The 14,576-nt window shown below is 39.7% G+C and overlaps 1 protein-coding gene across 2 annotated transcripts in view; it reads left to right on the forward strand.

The window, feature by feature from the left end:
- Positions 1-1,881: 1,881 nt before the first annotated feature.
- PDE7B (phosphodiesterase 7B) overlaps positions 1,882-14,576 on the forward strand; it is a 175,225-nt gene continuing 162,530 nt past the window's right edge. The window contains exons 1-2 of one of the 2 annotated variants that reach the window (XM_014263431.2): positions 1,882-1,968; positions 2,210-2,324. In XM_014263431.2, the coding sequence (XP_014118906.2) occupies positions 2,304-2,324 (21 nt within the window). In that variant the 5' untranslated portion in view covers positions 1,882-1,968; positions 2,210-2,303. Of the gene's footprint in view, positions 2,325-14,576 lie in introns of both variants that reach the window. The other variant, XM_005518485.3, reaches the window with a different exon arrangement.

Here is a 14,576-nt window from a genome sequence, read left to right on the forward strand (position 1 = left end):
CTCGAAACAGTGGACCTTGATTATCTACTATGTCATGTTTCTAGAACAGATCTTCACAGATTTTGAACACTGGCCTGATTGCTTTCCAAACACAGTCTGAGAGTTATCATCAGCTCAGATGAAGCTATGTTGCCATAAAGGGTGAAGAATTTTAAAGGCCAAGCAATGTCTCCAGGCCAAAGAATAAACTCTATCTAGCATTGTTTTCTTTCAGAGAAACACACCCTTCATATATTAAGAATACTTACCAACTCTCCTTTCTTTGGACTAAACAGCATCGACCTGAGTCTTTCTTCACAGACTCCAGATTACTCCCACTGAAATCCATTTGATTTTCAGCTGACATTCCCAAAATGTTGGTGCAGCCAAGAAGATATCCCATAGGATTCTTAACTACTCAGTGTCATTCACCATCACATTGTTACTTCATTTTCATGCTTGAAATTACTACAGACTCAGTTGCCTGCTCGCCAATGCTGAGTGAAGATGAACATGATGATTTTCTGTGCCCTATGAATATTATTTCTATTTGTGCGTTTCAAAGTGCTTCATACAGTCCTCTAAGTACAGTCAGTGAACTCAACGTGCTCTAATTGATCTTGTAAATCTTTAACTTATTTAATACTTTTTAATATGCTATTCTAACATTTACATCCATGTAACCCTCAGCATTTGTTTGTGAAGATGATTGCATTACAGTGATAGCACAGACAGTAAGCATTTTCCTTTTCAGTAAGCAAAAATCATCAGGTAGGATCAATTGGTGGTCATGGGGAAGTTCCTATGACTTCTACTGTATTTGTACATATTCTGTGGAGCACTGAGAAATTTCTTTCTCAGGAGCTTTCTGTCTACCCGCTTTTAAAAGCACTTCTCTGTATTTTAAAATTAACTGTGAGACGGTTAAGACTTTAGAAATTAATCGCGCCTCATAGACCGAGATCTGTGAAAGGATTCCCTGGAAGAACAGATCGATAAAATTAGAATGATGCAGGTAACCAAACACTTACTGTTGTCAAGTGGCCTCCTATCAATTATCTTGTGCTGATTTAGCCCTTTTTTGCCCATGCTAATTGACCTTGATGAAGACTACTTGTTTCTCGAAGCTTCAGCAGCGTGACTTCTCCGCTGTCAATGGTGCGGCTATACTGAAAGCCAGGCTCTACCTTCCTTTTGCCTTTTGATGTGGACTTTGGTAGGAAATAAAAGGCTGTGTGATGGTTCGCAGCCGAGCACAGCTGGCTGCTGGAAGGAGCAGCTGTTCGCCCAGATCAGCCCTCAAGGGCGTCCGCGCCTCGGATGGGGTGAGGAAAGCAGCTCTGCAGTGTAGCTCCTGCTGACTGATAAAAGGATGTGTACGGTAGTCTCAGTCTTATCTCCTTAGGCTGGTTTACACTGGTGTGACGCTGCTGAACTTAGACAAGCAGTTCCTGATTTACTGTAGGGCGAGGGCAGAATCGGGTCTGATTTTGCACCACAGCCCATAGAGGTAACCCAGCCCTCCCTGGAAAACATCTTGTGTATACTTAAGAATGCTTGAATGTATGTAAGCATATTTATAGCTTTTCTCCACGTTGCGAGGATATTTTGGATTTTTCTGGTACCTCTGGATACAAAATCTTTCAGAGCTGAATCCAGGACAGATAAATCACGACTCCGGTTCCTTTCGCCTAGGCTAGCCTGCCTAAATCACTGCCACATTCCTCCCATAGTAGTCGCTTAAAATTAATAGCACATGCAGAGGAAAAACTAAACCCTTTGACGTCACTGCCGAAATGAGGAAACATAAACAGAAAAGGCTTCTCGGCGGCGCTGGCGGCGGGGCCGGGATTGGCGCCCGTGGCAGCGGCGGCACCTCCCCGCGCTGCCGGCCTGCGCCAGCGCCCGCACGGGCAGCCAGTGCCGCAGCTCCGCCACTGCCGGCCCGCCGCGCTCCGGCGCGCTCCTCACAGCCCCCTGCCTCTGAAGGTGCTCCTATCCCCTGGGCTGGGGGACTTGGGGAGGTTTTCCTTTCCTTTTTCTTTTTTTTTTTTTCCGCCCCCCTCTTTAAAAAAAAAAAAAAAAAAAACCAAAAAAACACCACAACAGCAAAACCAGCCTTTTAATTTTTATTTATTTATTGGTTTATTTTTAATCATTATTGTTGTTGTTATTATTATTATATTTGTTTGCTGCCGTTGCTTATTTCTGTTCCCAACCCTGGATGCAGTTACTGGATTCTGCAGTACAAGTCTTCATGAACAAGCTGCACCGCTTAGAGATTTCACGGAATTCAAAGGTCACAGAACTGCCACTATGGTTAAATGTCTTGTTTAATGGTTGAGGTAGGTACAGCAAATCTAAAAGAGGCAGCGTGATTGTTTTTTGAATTTGTTTTAAAATTGTGAGGGGGAGAGGGAGATAATACTATTATTTAGTGGAAAAGATTTTTACTTGTGATTGTTACTACAGCAACCGTTTTTTGAATTTCCTCCCTTTTTCTCTTCAGTCAAACTAGATGAAAATTTTAACTCATGTTGATTTAACCGTTTGATGGTTACAGAAGATTGCAAAAAGAATCTCTTGTGGTAGTCCTTTCTGACCCCACTGGGGAACGTGTGATTGATTTTTCTATATGTTTTCCTATTGCTCTGTGGCAGGAGAGGAGACCTGGGACTTGTCTGGCTTAGATGAAGGGAGAAAAAAGCAGAAACTTGTTCCTATCCTGAGAGGGCTGTGAGTTTTTCTGAGAGTTAGAGCAGGGGGAGGAAGAGTTGGAAATAAACAGGTCAAGCAGAAAAGAATATCGGCCTCATTTTTTAGGAGTACATGTACTGGTTTTGGGGTTGGGTTGTTTTTAATACATGCTTAGAGTACTTTACTTGGTTTGGGTTCAGAAGTTCAAAATTAAGAAGCAGCCTGAGCTTTGACTAAGAAACAGATCCCCACTGGGAGGGGAGAGAGCTGGTTGTCTTATATCAACACCAGTTTTCATACAGCTTTTGCTACCCAAACAGAGAAAAGTGGAAATTTGCTCAGGAGTTGAAGTGATGTAACCTGGCATCTGTTTCATAGCATATAGCTTCAGTTCATATTTGAGCCAGTGATCTGCCTTGAGTGAGTATTGCAGCATCACAGTGGGCAATGTGTGCTGCAGTAAATGAAAGCAACTACCATCAAACTAACATTGTTTTCAGGAGCGTGATTCTAAATTATAAGAGGAAGAGCCACTTGTCAGAGCTTGTGTGTGTGTGTGTGTGTGTGCAAGCAGTCTTAAAAATAAATCCAGCCAACACAGGAGATTTCTGTTGTTGATTGGGTTAATATATAGCTATGTTCAATGATCAGCAGTCTTCATATTTTTCCAGTTTGTGGAAAGAGACTTTTTATAGCTCTGTTTGAAATGTTGCTGTAGATATAAATCCTCTGCATTTGAAAATATTTCAGTTTAACTTTAAAAATTATACCTAAAAAACAATTCCTCTAACAAGGAACAGAACATGAGTGCACCTATCTCCTGCAGTGCACCCCATAGGGTTAAAAAAATTAACTTCACTAGGCTGAAGCATGCTAGCTTAAGGACTGCAAAAATATTAGCTCTGAAATGCAGAGGATGTGCTATGTGCTGTGAATGGACAATTGCTATTCTGCAGTGCCTAGTGGGAAAACAAGGACTTTGTGTATTGCAAATGCATAACTGCAGCTCCTCCATTTCCTTTGCTGTATCTTCACTGATGACTGCAGAAACAAAGAGGTTTGTCACAGATAAACTCTTTAGTGCCCCATCTCTTTGAAGATGCTGAAAGGTATTTTCTCGTACCATCCAACAACTCAAAGTCAAGCTTAGTTGGATGAACTGTTGTTCTGTAATCTCCATGTCATTTTCTCCTCCTCAGCCCTCCCCATATTCTTACCATGTGAACTGCCAGCTGTTTTCAAAAACTAAAGTACTACTTCTCTAGGCTCAAGTTCCGAAGGGCTAATATAGGCTGGTTAGATGATTGACTGTAAATTAACTAAGAATCTGTCTCAGCATAAAGAGACGATAACCTGTTCTGTAAGGAAAAGCCCTGTAATTATATGAATATATTCAAGTTTCCAAAAGACAATCTGTAAGCTGTTTGCTTATAATAATTTCTGAGAATTATATTACTGACTTATTTTGATAAAGAGTTTCTAGAGAAGCTTTGTTTTTAAGCTCTGTATCTACGCGTTGGTGCATCTGTGTTCCATAGCAACTGCTTGTGGTGGTACTAATAGAAAATATGGTAAGTGGACTTCAGCTGAGTAAGTTATTTTTCCTGGTTTAGTAAGAAAAGTTTATCTGCAATATTTCCTCTGAACAATCTCAATTCAACATCTAGAAAAAATGCCACTTAAAGTTGGCCTCTCTGCAGTGAATGAAACACTTACTGACTGATTTGCACTCGTGTGGTCTCAAAAAAATTGTGTATTGCACAAGTTTCATGGGCTATGAATGGCTGCTTCTTCTGAGTTTGTTTCCATAGGGTGGACAGGAGTTGTCACCAATGAAGTTCCAGTGATTCCATCAGAGCCAGGCCCACTCTGCTGAGACTAATCCAGTATACTGCAGATTACCGTTTAAAATTGTAAAATGTTTGTGTAAAATGGTATAGAAACATATCATTATGACAGCAGCTCCCCTTTCTCCCTGTTTATGTACTTTTCCTTTCTGAAACTGAGCCCTCTGCTTGCCCTTACCAGACCTCTAGGTAAGTCATGGTAGCAGACTGATTTTCCAGTGTCTTCATTGCAAGTATGATGTGTATTTGAGACATTTGGTCATATGTAATTCCTTTTCACTCATCACACAGTTCTTCTACCCACAGCTAAAGCATATTTTAATGAAAAATGGTCTGAAAATGGTTATTCTATGACACATATATGGTTTTCCTGTAATTATTCAGTCTCAGGCAATAAACTGCTCTTGTACTGGCAGCTTTCTTTATAGGAGCTGTATGAAGCAAAAATGCCAGCTACTAACCAAGCCATTGCTGTCAGTAGTGTAAAACCTGACACATCTCTGCTTAATGATAATAAGAAATATTTGAGACTTAATCTCTCCTCAGATCAAGGTAGATACATGGCCAAAAGCTCTTGATGAGATTGGTTCTGGTTTCTGGTCTAACAGAATAGCAAGTAGTTTGGTGCAGCCAGGAAGCTATCCAATCTAAATAGGAATTCTTAGCTACTCAGTGTTGTTCATCATCACATTGTTACTCCATTTTCATGCTTGAAATTATTACAGCATTCCTTGTGCTTGTCACAGGGTGAAAGTGAAAGGGACAGCTGCGGTCCTGCTAGCTGCCAGAACAAAATTAAGTCTTTTGTAATGAAATGATGGTTCAGTGTTCCTCCTCTCACATCCATATTGGGTAGAAGATGTCGGAACTGTGAAATACATCTTTCTTGTTCCTCAGCCAGCAAGCTGGCTTACTCTTGCAGGGACATCAGTTCTTACACTTCCAGTGAAATATTGGCTTTGCCTCTGTGAAATTTGTGTGAAATTTGCACTTTTCTGTCGCTAGCTTCAGGGTGTAGAAATGATGTTATTTAGTTTATAGCTTGATGACACTGAGACACAGATGCAGCCTAAGTGTACAAAAGAAGTTCAGAAGTTCTGATGCTTTTTCTCTCTCTGGCCACCACAAGGTGCATCAATTTTGGCACCTAAAGATGAATAATGCCGAGAAGATGGGTCACAGAGCCAGGTACCACATATGCAATCAGATGAGGATTGCTGGCGGCCTTTTGTGTTTCACAGTAAATGAGTGGAAACCAAATAGCATGCCTTCTGACAATAGTAGCAGTTTTTCAGATCTGAAGTATTAGCTTTGTATAAAATTTAGAGAGATAGAATGCATTTTTTTTTTAATTTAAGACAATTTGTTTAATTCATAGAATTTGAAAATGCAAAGTCAACTTCTGCAAGTTTTTTTTTGCAAAGAAATTGTTCTGTATCATCCTAGAAACTGCGGAGAACTGTTAAATTTAATTTTTACTATTATTCTTACTACAGTGCCATTCCAAAAAAAATGCATTAGAAAACAATATTTGAAGCTCTGAACCCTGCTGTTTCTGTTATCCTGTAACAGACTGTGGGATTCAGAAGATATATTGCAAGGGTTCACAATTCTCAAGTCTGGGCTAGTGATAGCTACCTGTTTTAAAGCCTCCAGTTTTAAAGGAGAAAATTAACAAATCACAGCCAGATCAGATAGAGCAGAGTGTATTTTCAGACGCCAGACTTCAGTGTCAAAACTGTAAGTGAAAAGTTTGTGACAGAGACAATCCTCAAAAACCAGGAGTCAAGTGAATTAAGCATTACTGTTGCACACACTGAATGGTGTGGCATCAGCAGTCCATTGATGCAGTAATTTTGATATACATTTGTCACTGGATGTGTTTGAAAAGTGGAAAGTCTATGGCTATCATTTAAGTAGGTAAACTGTGTCAAATGAGAGAAACTGAACTGATGAAAGGGTCCTACTGAGTTGCGTTCTTTTATTCTTTTCTTTCTCCCAGTAGGAGCTGCGAGTGAGGATGGATGAGAACTCAGTTTAGCTACTTATTTAAGTCACATAGTCTTGTGGTGGCATATGATATTCTTCTCCTAGCTTGCTGTCCAGCCAAGTAAGACATCCGGGTTGCCTGGATGGATAAACATAGCTGATGACCTCTTTCTCTTAATAGGTGGGCATGGACAGTTAGGATTCTTCCAGTCACACACAGAGACAGATTTGTTACATTTTAGCTAAAGAAGAATTGCCCTCAGACACAAGCAGCAAGATTCACTTCTCTTTTTGAGCAGGTTATTTTTAATAAAGTAGAAACAAATATTTAGAAGGAAACAGTTGCAGAGGCATTTTTTTTCTATAGCTGGTAGGTTTGTATTAGTTACCCACAAAAATTTCTGGTATGAGAAAACTCACCAAGTAATATCTCAGTATGGTGTGTGTTAATGCTGGCAGTGTAAGGCTTTGAAAAGAGCAGAGAATCTCCTGTCAAATTAAGTTTAGCTAATTGTCATGGTGGCATAAAAACACACTTGTGGGGCAGCTGCTGTCAGGACCTGTGCACAATTTACTGCATGTTTGTTCACAGCAGAGTCTGTGATGCAAACCATGTGTGTATGTAGGAAAGGTGTTTTGTAAGGGATGGTCATTGCCTTCCAAAGAATAAAGCAGGAGGTAGGCACGTTTTGACTGAATGTGCAGCAACTCAAGAATGGCTTAGAGAAATATACATTTGAACAAATGAAATTAAGAAGCATCAACTTAAGTAGAAAACTCCCAGAGGATGGTATTGATCTACTGTGCAATCAGTTCTGCTCCCGTTGGCAATTGCCCTTTATTATTTCTGTAAGAAAAGATATGTATGCTCGTGTTTTTATTCTTCTCTTCCCCTCTACACAACTTAGCACGCTTCCTACAGGGCATGTAAAGACTGGCTGGGATCTGGGGCTTGTCCTAAGATGAGCTGGCAGTTACCATTGAGTATGTGCAAGGATTCATCCCTTTGGTAAAAGAGGTGTGGATCTCCAGGTGGTTGCTGTGCAAATGCACACACATTGATGCGAAATACCTCACTTTCTCAAAAATTCAGCTGTCATCCAAAGGGTGCAGCTATTTTCTCCTTTATGTACAGTCATCTGGGTATAGAGTGACAACTGGGACCTCTGCTTACACAGCCCCAGAGGACATAACTTGCTTCGTATTTCTGTAGAGAAACACGTATGCAGCTGCACGCTGAAGTACACTAAAGATGGACAACACCTGATATTTGTTTTGCCTTTTACTTAGCTTAAAGCCACTTGGCTTTAAACCTCTGAGAAGGTTAGATGCAATGAGGGCTTGTTGTGTGCCAGGCTGCTGGGATGGAGGAGAAGATCTCACATAGACACCTGGAGGGAGATGAAAACAGGTGCATGATACCTGCATGGAGAAAGCACACTTCTGGCTTTGTGTTAACTGAAAATCATGTTGAAACAGGCTATTTTCTAGGGTCCTTTTTGTTTCAAATGTTGGAATATGACTTGGCCCTGTCTGACTTATGCAGTGCATTTTTGTTTTACACCCTGCCATAACATCTGAATATCTATTAATAACAATGTTCAAGTAGCATCAGAATGGCCATCGTAAATGTAATTAGGCAGTGTAGCTCCAGTTTGATCAATATGGTCATTAGAAGACTGCAGGACAGCCAGGGAAACAATAATTAGTCCTGGTTAATAAGTAAAAGAACTTGCACATATCAGTGAAGGAAAGAGAGGAGCTTTCCATGTTCAGGGCATGGGAAAAGAGCATATTGCTTTCTGCTTTAGCAGATCTGAGAACACTTATTAAAAAATGCTTGAAAATGCTTTTACAAAACTAAATAAAATTCTCTCATTAAAAACATAATTTTCTTGAGCAAATTGTAAGTATCAGCTAGAAAGATACAACTGGAATGTATTTCTTCACCAGCAAATTCTTCCAGTGCACAGTTGGTTTGTTTTACTAGGACTGCTTTGAAAAGCAGAACTAAAAGATAAAAACAAGACTCAAACTGGAGTGCTGTATGAGAGTGTTAAATGTCATGATTCCACTGAGTTTAAAAGGACTTCATCAATTTCTACCTGTGAAAGATCAGACACACTGAGCTTTCAGGACTAAAATGCATTCCTTCTCTTCAATGGTTTAGATCAAATTTTAGGTTCATTAACCTTGCATCATACCTGTTTCACACCAGTTTTCCACAACTTCCTCAGCACTGTGGTACCACAGGGCTGCTTCCCTTGTTCCACAGAAGCTGTGATGCATTCTTTTCCTTCCATCACATTCTAACCCCCCCCACCTTCTCTCCTTCCCTTTCTCACAGAAAAATGTTTACCAGATTTTATTTGAAATCAGATCCCTACATTTAATTCTTACGTGCTAGCATCTGCAAAACTTTATATATTTGTAATACAGAAGAGGCTGATGTTGCTCATTTTGAGAGCAGACCATGATCTGTTTTAAGCTGTTTACAGCTATGTAAGTAATATTTTTAAAAGCTGAGGAATGACAGGAAAATAGTAATTTTGTTTAGGAGCCAACATGTACTGTGCTGTATCACAAGAAAAATGTTGTGCAGTAGGATTGTAACATGCTGTCTCGTTGAACCAGGAAACTATAACTATGGCAGTCCTATCCACCACCAAAGTACAACCTCTGTAATAGTACGGTAACAAGCACCAGTGCAACATGAGAACATGGAATGAAGTTCATCCTATGTATCATCATCAAAGCTGATAGAAATGGCCAGGCTTTCTAAAAAGCTAAAATTCACTTCAGTCTCTAAATGAAATGGCTGGATCTGAAAATTTGCTGTGCATTAGAGGTTGCCTGGGAAATGTTTTCCCTTTCTGCCTCAGATAGACAGAAGTAGCCAATAGCCTGCTGTTAGTGCTTTCAAGGTGTGGAAGAAAAGATTCAAGTTCCTTCTCTGCTTCTGTCAGCTCTTCTGAGATGGATTAGCACTGCAGTGTCCCCTAAGGGTTGAGCTGTGTCTTCATGGGGCCTCTCAGAGGCTGCCCACAGTCCACTGCCCCACCTTTAGCCCCAGAATGGAACTTGAGCTTCTACATGGCCACATAAAGGTGGTTTCAGGCAGAGATTTACCTCCAGCTCCAGGAGTTCTGTCCTGAAACCCCAGAAACCTTTCTGATGGATGTTGTCTCCAAATGAGCACTGCCTTCTGAACAACTTTTGTACCAATGAATAGCTGTTTTCAAAAAGAAAGCTCTGATATAGTTTACAGGGAGGGGGGAAATCTCACTGCTGCTGCAGAAAGTCCATCTCGCTTGTGAGGACGGAGGGGTACAGGGACATAGTTTGGTGTGGGTGCCTGCTCTTGGGCAGAGGTGAGTGATAGATGGTTGGACTACATGATCTACAAGATCTCTTCCAACTCTGATGGTTCTGTGAAGTTCTGGTGGCCATCCAGTGACCATTTTGAAACATGTGCTTAGGTTTTTTTTAATGGCACCTGAATTGAAAGCTCAGAGGTCACTGAAACCTTTAATTTCCAAATGGTTCAGCAATCCTCTTCTCACTCTCCTACCAACAGACTCTATATTTCTGCTTCTTATTTTCAAAATAAGTAGAGGGAAAAAAAATCAGCAATCCATACTTTATTTGTAGGATCCCTATAGTGCTGAATAGATTATTTCTGCATGAAGACTTGCTTGTAGGGTTCACTTTTTTTTTTAAACACTTAAAAAATGTGAAACACGTTTGCTTTAAAAAGAGATTTTCATATGCACTACAGGTATATTAATATTATTCTCATCCCTCCCCAAGTTCTACCCTTCAGGGCTTCTCTACCAGAGCAAAGGAGTGTGAGATTCTGCTTGGGTTTTTATTTTTTGCTTAAACACCATAGCAAACATCGTTTCAAATCCAATAATATGACAATGGGAGGATTATAATGTTTTAATATGTCAGCTGATCAGAAAGCCTCTTTGGGGGCAACATCACAGTTATCTGGACCACCTAATATGCCACTGCAGCTTGGTCTCACTACTTTAGCATTTTTAAATTGGTATTCATGGTTTTAGAGCATCACTTGGATAATAATTTTTTAAAATTTTAATCATGTTTGCTACTAGTGTCAACAAGCTGGAGCTAAATTCTGCTATTTTCTAAGTATTAGTGAAAAGTCACATTTCACAAAAAAAATAAAGCTAAAATCATTCAATGTCAATTTGTGCTTGGCATTGCACCTTTTTATGATAGCTGATAAAAATCAGTTTGCCAATAAGCAAGCCAATTTCTAAAATGTCTCAGAAAGTCCTGATGTTTAAGACATAGAAAATAATTAGCAGAGAGCTCTCAGTGCTTTCTAGCTACACTTTTATTGACATCTGTTGACAGTACTTTGACAGTTGAACTTCTTCAGCTCTGACTTTGGGAGATTTTCAGATGCCTCTGAGCTAGTTCCTCAATTTCTAGAGACATTTTCTGAAATGCTATATTAAAAGGGCATTTCTTTTTTGGAAATCTGCAACCCTTATTTTCTCCTGAGAGCACTTGTCTTAAAAAGATATTTTCACCACACTGATTTATAGGTTCTGGCATGGGAAATAATGCTCTTTCTCCTAGTAGCAGGCAGAAGATTAGTCACAATCTGATGTTGACAACTTCTTCATTACTTAAACTGTTTTACACTTTATTAAGTTCAACACAAGCAAATCTAATGCCCTTGAACCAGGGAGGTCTTGTCCATGTTGCAGGTATACAAGATACTAATTTATAAAGTAACAATAGGAAGTCAGTCTCTGTAGCAAGCTGGGATTCGGATTGTGATACCACTGAGTTCTGCAGAGAAGTACCACTTGAGTGCAGCAGAGAGAAAAAATTGTCTTAGTTAATTTACATTAAAACATCAAATATGAATAACGCTGCCAATAGAGTTGCTCTTTGGTTCTTTTTGGGACATGAGATCCAACATATTTTACCCTCATATTTTACACACCACATATTTGTCTGTGCTGGCAACAAATAAAGTGCAATGTAGAGAACTGTAGGGTGTTTCTGAGATGTAGGATACGGTAGATTTCAGTGACAAGCGGAACAGAAAAGCATTTATGAAGTGTCAGCCCACCACCAGATGTTTGTGCTAAGTCACCAGTGGTGCTTTAAATTTGGTCCCTTAAATTGCCCTCACTGCTTTTCAGTCAAGTATTGCTGAGCATGCAGGTAGTTTACCATCTGATCTCCCTCTGCATCTTGCCTGTGAACCTCCAGCAGTTCCTTGTAGCTGGAAGAGGAGCTCATGGAATCACAGAATGGGCCAGGTTGGAAGGGACCACAGTGGTCATCTGGTCCAGCCTCCTGGCTCAAGCAGGGTCATCCTAGAGGGCATGGCACAGGATTGCATCCAGACAGTTCTTGAACATCCGTGGTGTGGGAGACTCCACAATCTCTCAGGGCAATCTGTTCTGGTGTGCATTGGAAAGTCAGTTATGTAAAGGAAATGGTCTTAGCTTTAGTCCAGGCAGATATGAAATTGTGTCAGCCTAAGCTGTGACATTACCGTATATGGTATAAGAAAATAGAAGGTGTTTTTCATGTTTAATGCATGTGATGGCATTCAGTGTTCTCAGAGTCTAGTATAAAAAGCTATCTTAATGAAAAACCTCTCATAGACAGGATGTTTCTGAACACACTGATGAATAAAGCAAAAATTGGGTTCTTTTAAGAGAGGCTCTACCATTATTAGTTTTACAAACAGAGGCATAGAAAGAGTTTTAGTTTGACTTGGTCACCCCAACACGTTTACTTTAAATGAAGATTCTTTCAAGGGCCAGATTCAGAATTTTCAAACTTACCTACTTCCTTAAAATGTTTTGGGGAGCTCATTTTGAAAAGTGTGACCCTTCTGTCCATATTTTGTATTACATTCACAGCAGCTGTTTGCTCCTCCTAAAAAGTTAACTTCTTACTACATTTAGGGATAATCTTTTATCTAACTTATTTTAAAAAATTGAAATATCAAAGGAAAAATAATTTTTTTCCTCTGATTGTGAATCATTCCAGGTACACTGCTCATCTGATCTGTGAGCAGAGTTACAGGCAGTCGATGCACTGTGCTGCAGGCAGGAAGGAAGGCACAGCCTGCTTCAGGGGAAGGTATAGCCTCATCTATCAGAAGATGTCAGAAGCATTTCTGATTGTGACTGATAAGAGAGTGAAAGAGAGAAAGGCAAGCAGATATGGTCTCAGAGACTCTGTATCCCAAATAGGAACATGATATCATGTTCAGACTCATACTAAATGAAATGCTAGCCTAGGAAAAACTGTATTGAGCTAAGAGATTATTTAAGGCTCTTGCTCTACGTTGCAAAGTGTGTTGCAGTAGCAGCAGAGTGTGAAAATATTGTATGTAAAATGTAAGATCAGTAACAGCCATTTAAGTAAGACACCTGTATTCCCTACAGGTAGAAATGCAGATGTATTGAAGGCTACTTTCTGGAAATGGCTTCCCTCTCTGTGCATAAATCTTTTAAATTTTGTCATTCCATATTTTCTAACCCAGAGAATATTATTTTTATTAACTCAGAGATAATTTAGTGTTTAAATACAGTATTTAGGCTTTCTGTGCTTTGTGAATCTAGTTATTCGACTGCAGAACAATCAAACATTTGTTTAAGCAGTTTATGTTGACAGAGTTTTCTACTATGGAAATTTGCCATTTCATAAAATAATTTGTTATGGCAAGTTGATCTGTGTAGTAGGGATTGGGAGTTCTTGAACTGAGGATAGAATGAATTCATGTATCCATTTGATTTTTATTATTTAAAAAAATAAAAATGAAATGTTCAGTTCACCTACCATATGCACCCTGAGTACAAACTGTACCCATCTCCCTTTGAACCCAAAGCACAGGCTTGTTTCAGCAGGCAGGGTGGAAGCCTCACATGCCCTGGAGCTCTGTTTCCTATAGGCACCCCCAGAGCAGGGAATGCCAAATGGAGTGGTCCCGTTGCTCTGCTGAGAATTCAGCCTTCCTCAGCATCACTGGGCACAGCTCAGGCTGCGAGCAGAATCTCCCACAGAGAATTTGTCTCTGACCCAAAAGCCCTGGCTCTGCTTCCCATTGTGCAGGCAGGGTGGGGGGATAGGGAGTGAGAGAGAGAGGAGGAAGAAATGGGAAAGGGTGGATACAGAGAATGATGGGGCAGGGGGGGAATTGCACTGTATCTCACTATCTTAAACATCTGTAATAATGCACCTTTCTCTATCTGATACTGACTCTAAAAGTGCTGATATTAAGTCAATGTCGTCACTGCTATAAAATTGCTGATATTAAGTCTGTATCAGCACTGTTTCTCCTTGTTTCCATCAAGTCTTGATCTTTTGACTCCCCCAGTATTTTTAAACAAATCGTTCATAAAAAAAAAAGAAAAAATTAATCTGTTAAACATCAGGGTTCTAGGGGCTTGGGTCCAGCTTTACGGAGATTTCTTTATGGTGGTGGGCTGGATGTTGTTGGTGACATAAAGGCTGTGCCCAGCATCAGGATAAAGATTGTATAGGAGACATCTCTGAAATTTTAAAATGAGCTGCTAAGAAACTGAGGATTATCGTAATCCTCAACACTTCCCTTTCCAAGTGTAAGAAATATTTCTCCCATTTCTTCAAAGAAATCATCACATGTTTAAGAGGGAGTAATTGAGACTACAAATCAAATATAACAGATACCACAATCCTAGTTTATACAGTACTGGAAAGTATTCACCCTGGAGGATGAGGGAAAAAACAGAAAAAAACCTGAGAACACTGCTGGAAATGTAAAGATTTGCCTTTTAGAAACAAGAAACAATGAATATTTATTTATTTATAAACTATTTACTTACTCCAGAATATTTTTTAACTTCAGTGGTTTACCCTATGACATCCCATTATGTGCAATTACCTGGACCATTCACAGTCTTTGAGAATTTGTTATGGCAATTTTATTTGATCTGTGAAATAAAAGTCATTATGACATTACCTGCAAATAATGTGTTTCACAAGAGCAATAATATGCTCATTCTTTTCTTTTTTTTTTTT

This window comes from Pseudopodoces humilis, chromosome 3 (genome assembly GCF_049639895.1).
Source record: "Pseudopodoces humilis isolate 2021_Gansu_Grassland_sample_001 chromosome 3, ASM4963989v1, whole genome shotgun sequence".
NCBI lineage: Eukaryota > Metazoa > Chordata > Aves > Passeriformes > Paridae > Pseudopodoces > Pseudopodoces humilis.